The sequence below is a fragment of the Lithobates pipiens genome, unplaced genomic scaffold (assembly GCF_037356315.1).
Source record: "Lithobates pipiens isolate NorthernLeopardFrog02 unplaced genomic scaffold, aLitPip1_a1.2 Scaffold_3, whole genome shotgun sequence".
Lineage (NCBI taxonomy): Eukaryota > Metazoa > Chordata > Amphibia > Anura > Ranidae > Lithobates > Lithobates pipiens.
In genome coordinates this window covers 58,703,337-58,716,610 of record NW_027507790.1, presented here as the reverse complement: position 1 = coordinate 58,716,610, position 13,274 = coordinate 58,703,337, and the positions used below count along the sequence as shown (strand labels likewise).

The 13,274-nt window shown below is 42.2% G+C and overlaps 1 protein-coding gene across 1 annotated transcript in view; it reads right to left on the bottom strand.

Moving 5' to 3' along the window:
* GALNT9 (polypeptide N-acetylgalactosaminyltransferase 9) overlaps nucleotides 1-4,229 on the bottom strand; it is a 415,119-nt gene extending 410,890 nt beyond the window's left edge. Inside the window, exon 1 of the mRNA XM_077461741.1 lies at nucleotides 3,583-4,229. Within this exon, the coding sequence (XP_077317867.1) occupies nucleotides 3,583-3,823 (241 nt within the window). The 5' untranslated portion in view covers nucleotides 3,824-4,229. The remainder of the gene's footprint in view (nucleotides 1-3,582) is intronic.
* Between the last annotated feature and the right edge of the window lie 9,045 nt (nucleotides 4,230-13,274).

Below are 13,274 nucleotides of genomic sequence, written 5' to 3'. Positions count from 1 at the left end.
GCCATGACTTTGTAATGGCCACAGTATTTAGATGTTTGCATCAGAGATATGCAATTCAAGTTGCACATGTGTGTAAAAAGCTGAAATATTAGTTGGGCGTGGACTTGCAATTAATATATCTTCATCCATAGCTTTTACCATTAATATTGAAATAGTTGTTTAATCTACAAGTGAGTTTACCGTGATTTCAGGTTTATTTAAGCTTAAATGTTGAAATATATTCACAGGACAATTGTTGGATGAAAATTATATACATAAGATGTCTTACTACATTCTCATTAGTGGCGGCCCATAATGCGGGGCCCTCTATCCATGCATCCAGCCCCCTTATCTACATATGGGGCATCGAACGCATGGATTCCAATGTTTTTTTTTATTTCTAAGCAAGTGATTAGAGCCAGGGGTTCCAATAGGTTTTAAAATAGGGGTGGGTTTGGGGTGCAGAGCAATGAATATTCACTATTGTTACACTGATTCTCCTCCCGGTCAATCAGGAAGCGGGTCCCGAGACCCTTTCCCGATTGGCCAAAAGGCAAAGCAATCCTACTGGCCAAGGAGGAGGAGGGAGGAGACGTGATGCCAAGGAGGAGACGCAGGTGAAGCTGGGGGTTGCAGGTGACACAAACAACCCACTGGAAGGGGGGGTTACGTTAGCATTGTTTGCCGTCCCCTCCAAAAATATGCCACCATCCGCCACTGATTCTCATACTCAACTCTCATTCATTAAGAAAGCTTGAAAATAAGGGCTCAAGTTGCTCACTGCATTCTGAAAACACTAGTTGCCTAGCTTTGTCTGGCTTCTTTATGTTCTGAGTCACTGACCAAAAAGAAGAATACCAGTTAGATACTAGTTTATTTTCTTTGAAAGCATTGAAGTAACTGGATCTGCATATCAGCCAGGGAACTAGCCTTTTCAAGAAGAAAGGTCTGCATTTGCAGCCTATATATTCTCCCAGTACTGGTTTCCCTAGAGTGAACAACTTATACCAGCCATGAACACTATCATTACTTAAAAGGCAACTGGATTAAAGAGAAAGTAGGAAAAGAAGCAAGCAAAGCTTTACATTGCTGATTTAAAATGTTTTGCCTTTGGAAGCAGCCAAAATGTGGATTGATTTTTTTTTGTTCCTTCAGTCAGTGAGCATGATTACTTATTTCTAGTTATTTAGTCAGTAAAATATGTTTTATTTGAAATAATTACTGATCAGTTCCAAACTACCCCTTAAGGGAAATGTTTTGTGTGAACAGTTCTTGGTCTGCAAATACGTATGCACACTTGGCAATACTACATAATACAGAACAACAATAAATCAATGGCCTCCACAGCAGAGATCCCTGTTATTGACTCTAGGACCAGTATTATTCACATTCTCATTATTAACCTCTTTAGTGCCCAGAGTATATTGTTAATGGTAATAGCCTTTCTTAGTTAAACAATTAAAGGTATTAGTTATATTTGTAAAGTTTGAATGGAATAAAAGCCATTTTAAACTAAGAAGAGTTCTGAACTTTACAGTTTGGGTCGACATAGGGGCGACACAGTGGTGTAGTGGGTAGCACTCTCACCTAGCAGTAAGAACGGTCACTGGTTTGAATCCCAACCACGACACTACCTGCCTGGAGTTTGCATGTTCTCCCTGTGCCTGCGTGGGTTTCCTCCGGGTACTCCGGTTTCCTCCCACACTCCAAAGACATGCAGGTAGGTTAATTGGCTTCTGTCCAAAATTGGCCCTAGGATATGAATGGGGACCTTGGATTGTGGGCTCCTTGACGGTAGGGACCGATATGAGTGTGCAATGTACAGGGATAGGGATAATTGTAGACACTCATTAAGGTTGAACTGGATGGACTGGTGTCTTTATTCAACCTAACTAACTATGAAACTACTATGAAACATATAGGTAAAACTTTGACTACAATAATGTTCAAGGTTTACTAGAAATAATTCCACAAGTTCATGAAATGAACTTAGCCCAGGAAACTTGTGTTGACTCTAAATACCCAATAATTTACAGGATCTTTAGAAAATATGAGTTTCTTTAAACATGGTTAAAGCAATAACAGTTTTTGTGGGCTAAGTGAACATCCTACTCCTTTAGTAAACCAACCCCCACACAGCAATACTTAACAGAGAGCAATGAATTATCAAATCTTGAGAGCATGTTACTGTTTACTGAGGCTTCCTAGCTGCCAGCAGTGATTGCAAGAGACCAAGGTAAGGAGTGATACCCTGATAATAGGCATGTATAGATTGAAGTTATGCAATTAAAATTAAAGTGTTATGTATGTGATAATATTGTCATAAATGAACTGTTGATGTAATCATTGTATGTATATGTTTTTTCAATAGAAGGCTTGTACCTCTAGCTGGACAGCATCCCCATGAAGAAGCCTGATATATGGGTGAAACATGTTGGGAATTATATCCTTTTATGCTGTATCCACAAAATCTTGTTGATTTGTACTTGTCGATTGTTGCGGTTTTAACATTTTTTATTTTTTATAAAATAAAAAAAGCTTTCTTATACAATATTGTTATTACTATTTTTCAAACTATTTTGCACCTTAAAAATCCCATTCCTTCCTTCTACATATGTTTAAGGTTTACTAAAAATAATTCCACAAGTTCATAAAAAGGAACTTAGCCCAGGAAAACTGTGTTGACTTTAAATACCCAATAATTTCCTGGATCTTTAGAAAATATGAGCTTCTTTAAACATGGTTAAAGCAATCACCGCTTTTGTGGGCTATGTGAACATCCTACTCCTTTAGTAAACCAACCCCCACACAGCAATACTTAACAGAGAGCAATGAATTATCAGATCTAGAGAGCATGTTACTGTTTACTGAAGCTTCCTAGCTGCCAGCAGTGATTGCCCACTGACCTTTTGCTTTTAAGCTAGTTTTCACTAAATGAATGTTTCTGCTTCAGTGCACTCCAATATTTGATCATTTTCCTTTTTTACCATTTAGTTAAGTGTCCCGGTAATAGGGAAGGAAGGTTTCTAGTTAAAAACCTCTAGATCTGTAATTTGTCTAAAGCCAACATAAACAATTCTGCTATTGGCTTCATATAATCTGGAACATCTAACACTAGAGCAGGCGCATGCCCAAGGTCAGTGACGTGTGTACATAGTGAAGCAAATGTAATCAATTATCTGTGAGATGGACGAACATTTTACTTTGCTTATGCATGAAAGGTCATGCTTGACGTTTACTAATAACAAGCTGGAGGCTGACACTTTTTACACATCCCTGTCCCCTGTGTTGCCAATGCAAATATAATGAATGAAATGCTGTATATACTAAAAGACATTATATTGCACATGCATCCTATGGTCTTCACTTGGGGTTTCATTGGCATCAGGCTTGCTTTATAGTAATATTCGTTCATATCCATAACAATTACTATAAATGTAGTCAATCTAAAAATAATTCCAGCATCTCTTTTAGTGAATTCAGTACTGCGATGCCAAATTTAAATCACAGTACTAAATCAAGCCATGCATATTGACAAGTCATTGACTGTAAAAAAAAAAAAAAGGGCAAAGGGACCCCACAATTAAAGAAGGAGTATATTACCATTGAGCTGATTGTATACTACTTCCTCTAGATGGTCCAGTCTTTGCAGGATAGACTCTCGGTCAACCAATGCCCCCAGTTTGGTGTTTCTGCTCCTCACTCTGCGGTCAGAACTTCTTACAATCTGCACCAGCTCCTGGGACCTGTCCTGGATCCTGCAGTACACCGAAAACAGGATGATGCCTACGAACACCAGGATATTGACAGTCAGCAAAGTTTTGATTTTTCGTGCCACCGCCATGAAATCTGTGAAGATCCAGCATCAGGGCATTCCAAGTGAAGTCAAGCATTTACGGCAAGCCCCAGCAGAGCAGTCCGGCAGAGAAGCAATCAAATGACATCAGGTAGAGGGAGACAAAGGAGCTAGAAGAGGGGAAGCTGAGCCGTCAGCGCCGCTGCCATACACGCTAGGAAATGCTCTCTACCTTATGGAGGTGCAGTGGAAGCTGCGCCGGGGGAGACATTCATTGGTGGCGGCACATGAATGGAGCGCTGGCTGCTAGACTTGTTCACTGTGCTTGTAGGATAACACGTTCCACAAGACCTAAGAGCTGTCCTTTCAGCACCACGTCCCTCCCATAGCTCTCCACTGCTTCTAGTGTGTGGAATAGAGAGAGAGGGAGCTGTTCTTTTAGCACCACCTCCCGCTACTCGCTCCTCTCTGATGTGGAGGCAGCCAGCTACTAAGCACTATTACGCTTGGCCTTTCTAGCAAGACAATGTGCAACAGCAACCAGGGCTAAGGTAGCACCTTAATATTATCCATAGATTGGTATACATGCCACATATAATGCCCACTGCTAAGGCAGCACCTTCCTATTATCCATAGATTGGAATACATGCCACATATAATGCCCACTGCTAAGGCAGCACCTTCCTATTATCCATAGATTGGAATACATGCCACATATAATGCCCACTGCTAAGGCAGCACCTTCCTATTATCCATAGATTGGAATACATGCCACATATAATGCCCACTGCTAAGGCAGCACCTTCCTATTATCCATAGATTGGTATACATGCCACATATAATGCCCACTGCTAAGGCAGCACCTTCCTATCATCCATAGATTGGTATACATGCCACATATAATGCCCACTGCTAAGGCAGCACCTTCCTATTATCCATAGATTGGAATACATGCCACATATAATGCCCACTGCTAAGGCAGCACCTTCCTATTATCCATAGATTGGAATACATGCCACATATAATGCCCACTGCTAAGGCAGCACCTTCCTATTATCCATAGATTGGAATACATGCCACATATAATGCCCACTGCGAAGGCAGCACCTTCATATTATCCGTAGATTGGTTTGGTATACATGCCACATATAATACCCACTGCTGAGGCAGAACCTTCCTATTATCCACAGATTGGTATACATGCCACATATAATGCCTACTGCTAAGGCAGCACTGTCCTATTATCCATAGATTGGTTTGGTATACACGCCACATATAATACCCACTGCTAAGGCAGCACCTTCCTATTATCTATAGATTGGTTTGGTATACATGCCACATATAATACCCACTGCTAAGGCAGCACCTTCCTATTATACATACATTGTTTTTTTTTACAATCAGAAGTTTATTAAAGCTTGAAATATAACACGTAATCCATAGATTGTTATATATGCCACATGTAATGCCCGGTCCAGTGCTAAAGCAGCACCTTCCTATTACCCATAGGTTCTTATACATGCCACATGTAATACCCAGTGCTAAGACAGCACCTTCCTACTATCCATAGATTGGTATACATTCCACATGTAATACCCAGTGCTAGGGCAGCACCTTCCTATTTTATATAGATTGGTATACATGTCACATTTAATACCCAGTGTTAATGCAGCACCTTCCTATTACCCATAGGTTCTTATATATGCCACATGCAACAGTAACCAAGGCTAAGGCAGCACCTTTCTATTGCCCATAGATTGGTATACATGTCACATTTAATACCCAGTGTTAAGGCAGCACCTTTCTATTATCCATAGATTGGTATACATGCCACATATAATACCCAGTGCTAAGGCAGCACCTTCCTATTACCCATAGATTGGTATACATGTCACATTTAATACCCAGTTTTAAAGCAGCACCTTGCTATTATCCATAGGTTCTTATACATGGCATATGCAACAGCGACCAGGGCTAAGGCAGCACCTTCCTATTATCCATAGGCTCTTATACATGGCATATGCAACAGCAACCAGGGCTAAGGCAGCACCTTCCTATTATCCATAGGCTCTTATACACGGGGCTGTCTTTAATATTGATTGGACCCTGGGCAAAAATTTTCTTAGGGCCCCCCCTCCCCCCATGCAATTTCGCTCTCCACCTTCTCTGAGACATACAATAAATAGCAGCTAGACTTAAAATCAGTTTACTGTATCAGATCAGGCAGCGATTGCGATTGGTTGCCAGAGGTTACAGCATATCATTACTGCTTACTGACTGGTTGCTAGAGGTTACAGCACTCCTTAAGGCTCACTGATTAGTTGCTAGAGGTTACACCACATTTCTGCTTGTTGATTGACTGCTAGAGATTGCTGTACAGTAATACTGCTCACTGGTTGCTAAAGGTTACAGCACATCTTCTCCTCACTGCAGGGGGGCATGATATACCTATGAATGCTGCCTTTATTTACATATCAATGCAGTTGGCCTCAGCTATTTACATATGCATGTCACTGCTATTTACTTATGAATGCCAGTATTTACATGTAAACAGAGGTCTGCAGGTGAGTTATCTGTACACAACAATAGGGCAGAGCTGGGCAGCATTAGTAGCAGCACAGGACTAAAACTTCAAGGGAATGTAAACTGGGATAGTTGGCAAGTATGAGGCAGCTGCTTTGGGCCCCACAACAATGACAGGGCTCAGGGCAGCTGCCCCTTTTGCCCTGCCTTAAAGACGGCCCTGCTTATACATGACATATTCAACAGCAACCAGTGCTAAGGCAGCACTTTCTTTTATCCATAGGCTCTTATACATGGCATATGCAACAGCAACCAGGGCTAAGGCAGCACCTTCCTATTATCCATAGGCTCTTATACATGACATATGCAACAGCAACCAGGGCTAAGGCAGCACCTTCCTATTATCCATAGGCTCTTATGCATGGCATATGCAACAGCAACCAGGGCTAAGGCAGCACCTTCCTCTTATCCATAGATTGTAGATCCAGATCCATAGATCGGAAATGAGTGGAAACTCTGCTGATTTTATCATCCAATCATGTATTTTCCTTGCATGTCCCCCTTGGATCTACAGAGACTTCCAAGTGCACTTTCAGTGTAAAGTGGATTTTCCTTTAGTAAATAACCCCCATAGTGTCTTATAGCTGGCATGAGTGCTAGAATAACATCTGATCATTATCCAGAGTTTTGTTATTAGAGATGGCATATGCAACAGCACTCAGTGTTGAGGCATAAAATTGCACTATCCATTATTTTTTTATTTTATAGATAGCATTTGCAAAAGATTCCAGTGCTAGGACAGCACTTTACCATTGCCCAATGTTTTTTTTAGAAAGAGCACCCAGTGCTAAGGCAGCAATCTGCATTATCCATAGTTTTCTTTTTCATAGATGGCATATGCAAGAGCACCCAGTACTAAGGTAGCAATTTGCATCATTCATAGTTTTTTTTTTTTTTTCAATAGAAAACAAATGTAACATCATCTTGTACTAGGGCAGCACTTTGCCATTATTCATAATTTTTTATTCATAGGTAGAATAACACATATTACATATATGTTATCCCTTGGTTGTTTTAGTTGACATGTGCAATAGCACCCATTGCCATTATCTATAGATGACATACATCTGCTAAGAAATGAGGGAAGCTATTTATATGAAAAGTAAGTATTCTGTGTACATACTACACAGTCTGTATGTATAAATCCCTATGTGCACGTATCTCTGGGTGTTTGTGTCTCGGTGTGTATGTGTGTCTGTGTCCCCACACACAGCGCCTGTGCAAAGTGACGTGGAGAAATAAATACTCATCAACATTCATAGACTATAGCCAGCATTAAGCCTTCTCTGCAAGCTCGTGTTCCTCTCAGGATTGCACTTGCTCTGTGAGCTAACACAGCATTTGGCATTCAGTATTTCTTAAATTTGGAAAATCATATAGCTGCGAATATAGGCATGTATAATTCAATCTTTAATTGAACTGATTGGCACTGTTTATAAAGTAAATGGTACTGTATTACATACAACCCTCTCATGTATTCCAGTGGCTAGCAGTGATCGCTGTGACAATGACATAGCTGGGATAGCAGCTTTTATAAGGAAAGCAGGGAAATTATGTACTTATTGAAATGTACACGATACATGGTTTAATTGTCATTTTTATCAGCAGTGCTACAGTTATGCGGATATCATGCAAAAACGACAATAGCATACAAATGAAGTATGTAATGTAATGTTTGTTGGAAGACAGGAAAAGCCAGCACTTTGGCGATGTGAACCAAGCAGCAGTTGGCTGAGTGACTCTCTGCTTCGCTTAAACGTTACAAATATTTAGTCAATATTTCTCATTTAGAATGATACATAAACATGGAATTGTACCTAATAAGCCCATAACACAATCTGCTCTTACAGATGCTCACTAAAAAAAATAGGGGATTAAAGAAAGCTAAATAGATATAGAGTTGTTAGCTGAATGATCAGATAAATCTTCTGTGCTAATAGTAAAGGTTATGTGTTTTTACACATTTATCAGGAGATGAGTGCAGATGAGGAGTGCATAGAATAAGTGCATAGGATTAGTGCAGGTTATGAGTACAGAAGAGGAGTGCATAAGATGAGTGCAGGTGATGAGTGCAAGAGAGGAGTGCAGTTGAAGAGTGCAGATGAGGAGTGCATAAGATGAGTGCAGGTTATGAGTGCAGGCGAGGAGTGCAGGTGAGAAGTGCATAAGATGAGCGCAGGTGAGGAGTGCAGGTGATGAGTGTAGCACTCTATCCACGGGGAATGCAAGGAAAGCCAAAAGTGATTTGTTAGTTCACACGACAGGTGAAAGGCAGGTGTTGTGTAAATAAAATGTTCTAGTCATTAGTAACAATATCTGCAACTCCTGGAAGGTCAATATGCAGACCAGTAATTAGACACAAAACTGCAAATCAGAGGCGTGCGCAGCCTATTGCACTAGAGTGTGCACCCCAAATCTCAAACACACGTGTTTGTATGTATATACATTGTGTGTATATATATATATATATATATATATATATATATATATTATCTCCGCCATCTCTGCCAGTATCCTGACTCTGACTATTTGTAGTCAGAGTCATGATACTGGCGGAGACATAACCTCAACTATGGCAACCTGAAGTTGCCCATGAGATTAAGCTTAAAAGAGAGCATATCCCGAGTATAAAATATGGAAAAAAATGGGGAATGGGTGGGATAGAACCCGGAAATGCAAGCCGACGAATACATAGGGGAGGAGGGGGATTATATGGCCCACTCCTCCTACAAACACAGGCTAGCCAATGGCCAGCCTTTAAACTTGTAGTCAGGATACTTGAGGAGACGTAACCCCAACTATGGCGACCTGAGGGGTGCCATGGTTGCCCATGAGAATAAGCTTAAAAGAGGGCAAAAGAGACACCAGCTAGGTACAGAAAGAGGAATTTAATGAAAAACATGACAAATAACTTAATCCAACAAAGTAGCAAAGGCATGTTTTACCTCCTCATGGGGATCAGGAATGTACCGACTATAGCAAGATGATTGCCAGCGTCCCATGTATTTGATGACATGGGATGGAACCCTCTGCTTGGATGCCGCAGATGCTACCTCGATCTTAAAAGAATGGCCTGTGAACTGTTTCGGGTTCAACCCCAAGATTGCAAACAGAATCCTAATATGTGCGATAAACTGACTGGAAGTAAGAACCTGTGTAGGGAAGTGAAGCAATGGGCTATCGAGAGGGGCTGCTGGACACATGACAGCAAGCTGATCCAAGACCTTAACTGGACACCAGACAGCATTGGTACTGTAATAATTAATCACAAAACCCTGCCCTGTCTGACTGTTCTTGTTGTTGGGGAGTTGAAGAGCATAGTGATCAGGAAACCTGGTGAGACTAATCTTGAGGAGAACTGGTGCATGAAGACACACTCAGGATACCTCCCCAAGTCTGAGAAAACCAAAGTAGCTAAGGAAGATCGCTGCCTTGAGGACCAAGCTGGGACCCAACCCAAAGGGTAAAAGGGACAACAAATCTGCTAGATCACAGAACATCTGACCGGAGATAGGCAAGCGTGTGACCCCCAGGCTTCCCCTGCGTTTTCTGGATACATTTGAGCATGGCTTTAATAGGATGAGCTTCAAAAAAGGATGGTCTGTCAGGATGGAGAAGTTAAAAGAAATGCTGTATACCTGAAAAGTATAGCTTAATGGTATTAAAGGACAGCTTTAATGACAACTTGTTATGACAATAGGCCATGAAAGCCATCATGTACTTGACATATCCCACCCAATTGCAGGAATAGAGGGACATGAAACCACAGAAACACCCCCTTGCTGTCTTGTATGCACTAAGCGTGTTCCTTGACAGTGACGCATTCACCAGGGTGGATACCTGCACCCTCAGTGCATCTAATCCAACGTCAGCAGGGCAAACAGTGGAAACGGCCTGCCCACCTCATCCGCTTCTGGATGCTGTTGGAAGAAACACCAGAAATCAGCACAAGATAGTGCATCAGCAGCCACATTATAGACCCCACTAATGAACTCCCCTTGGAAATTAAAATTATATCTGAGGCCCAACCACGTCAACCTGCGCATGAACGACATTATCAGGAGGCCCGGATCTACCCTTATTGATAATCTCAGCAGTGGCCGAGTTATCGGAGAAGAAAACCACTGTATGCCCAGACCAAGAGAAACCCCAGGTGATAGCTGTAGCCACAATTGGATACATTTAGAAAAAGTGCTGATGTCTGGGCAAACCTGGGAATGTCCAACACCTCCAGAGGCCAAGGCCCTTCTAGCCATTGACCCCCAAACACAGCTGAAAAACCTACTGAGGTGGCGGGATCCAAGAAAACTCTGTGAGAAAAAGGTCATAGGTGGATGTATGAACATGGAGATCCCACGCCGAATCGGTGTCTTAGTAGAGAGGAAGGTGAGCCAATAACCTGGACACAAATGACCTGCTCTGAGGAATAATCCTCATAGCAAAGTTGAGCATGCCTAAAAGACACTGCAAGTCCTTCTTAGAGCACACCGGGGACCTGACCAAACTGTGTATGATATCCCGGATCATGACCAGCTTGTCCTGAGGCAGACTGGCATTCATGCGGACAGTATCTAAGGTGATACCTAAAAAGGTAATAAAAGTGGAAGGTCCATCAATCTTATGGGCAGCTAAGGTGATGTTCAGATCCGTGAACAATTTCGTAAGTGCTACGAGGTCCTTGGGAGGCTGTGCCTGGCTTTACAATAACAAGAAGTCATCTAGGTAGTGAATGACATTGCCAGTGCCAAACCCCATCTGAGGAGACAAAACCTAATTAAGAGCTGAAGCAAACCTATTGAAGAGCCAAGGACTGCTTTTGGAGCCAAACGTAAAAGTAAAGCAAAGTAAAAACGCTCCCGCCATTTGAACCCATGTCATTGCCAGAGAGACTGATTGATGGGAAGCAGTTTGAAGGCATCCAAAATGTCAGCTATAGACAACCATGTGCCCTGACCTGACTTTAAAATATGCTGAATGGCTAAGTCTACAGACAGATAATGCAATGAAAATTCCTCTGAAGGAATGAGGGAATTTAAACTGGGTATTGATAAATGAGGAGCTGACAGATCATAGATTAAACAAAATGTATTATAAAATGTATCTCTTACCACACCAATGAGGCTAACCCTCCACATGCTGAAGGTGAAGACACAAAAGGCCCAATGATGAATCCCTTGGCTAACTAATCCTGCATTAAATCATCTACTACCTGGGTATTGGCTGTAGCCGACAAAAAATTGGCACATTCAACCATCGGCAAAGGTAGGATGATAAGACCTGTATGAAACCCCTCATAAAAGCCTTCAACCAGGAACTGCCTCAGAGCCGGGGATGGGTGATGAATTAACCAGAAATCTAACCTGGGGATATTAACTCAGCTCAGTCATGAGGAACTGGACGCCTTGATTGGACAGGCAGACTTGGGGTGAGCCCTGAAACAATTGGCACAAATATGGAGGAGTCTGCACTGGTCGTAATTACAGACCGTGTAATTAAAATTGTTACACAGTTGAGCCTTGCCTAACAAATGCATGGGTCTGCTCAGTTTATCAAACTGCCCAGAAGGCCCAGTGGAAGAACCACTGTGCCCTGGCCTGTTGGACCCTGAAGCAACCGGATGATCCAGGTTAGGACACCAATTGGCGGTGTGGGCAGATGACTGACAGTTGCCACAAGTTGGAGACTTTTGACTAGCAAAATGCCTACAAAAGAGCTTGGTGTCAATGTTCCTCCAACATGTGACCAACTGAAACTGTGCCCAAGTGGCAGCGACTTTAGCCGAAAAAGATTGGTGATGATCATAGAAGGTGGAACCACCATATTTGTGGGCCAGCTCTTCCACCTTGTGGAGATAAAGATCCATCTCCACCCTTCTACCAGGAATGACCACACAAATGACAACCCTGTAGATGCCAAAATAAAGGACATATTCCGCAATGCTCAGCTTGCGGTTAAGCCTAGGATCAAGGGTTTTAAGGACCACCAAGACTTCCCCACGAGCACAAGCCTTGTTCTCCACGACGTCCTGTGATGCTATGAGCAGGGATGCCAAATTGACATCTTTCCCCTAAAAAAAATATTTTTTTAAGATTAGCAGCAATAAAATGGGCAGGAGAAACAGATGGTAATACAGTTAATGGACCCGGATGGCACAGGATCTGAAGAAGCTGCTTCAACTACCACACTGGCTGGAAGGGCCTCCATCACATCCATCCTGTCCTGTAACTGCTGGACAGAAGTGGAGAGTGTGTTTAACACTGTGTGGATCAGAGTTAGTAGCATAATCAATGACACATGCTCTGCATTGGTAGATGGCAGTGGCTGAGATGGGTTAGAAAAGAGGAGTCTGAACAGCTCGGCTTTCCTGGCTGTGGCTGGGAATGGAATGCCCCTGTGTTGGAGTGCAGCAATACGTTTGGGGATAGTCCAATTCCTCAGGGAATCAATGTATGACGTATGATGTGCCGGCAAGAAAATTGCAAATTACAATCATTAAAAAAGAAACCTCAGCCTGCACAGATCTATAGACGTGACAGAACGAACCTGGTATGTAATGCCCCTAGCTAAGACCCCTGAACGAAAAGACACACAGAACACACCTTGCCGTTCCTGAATGATAAACGTAGAATCCACTTGTAACAACACCATGACGTATGCCTTGAATAAGCAATGGAAAATACAACCGAAATAGCAACCTACCTATGACGTGCCGACCAACCACCTGAACAGAGTGAAACATGAGCTCTGTAGTGGGAGACTGAAAGGTGAACCTGTGGCGAAAGCAAACCATGAACAACTTACCCCCTTTTTCTATTTTTTTATTTTAGATGAGCAGGCTATGCACTGGTAACATGATGTGGCCGCCCAGTGAGGGGCTGATGAGTGGCCACCAAGCTGTGAAATAACAAGACATGGA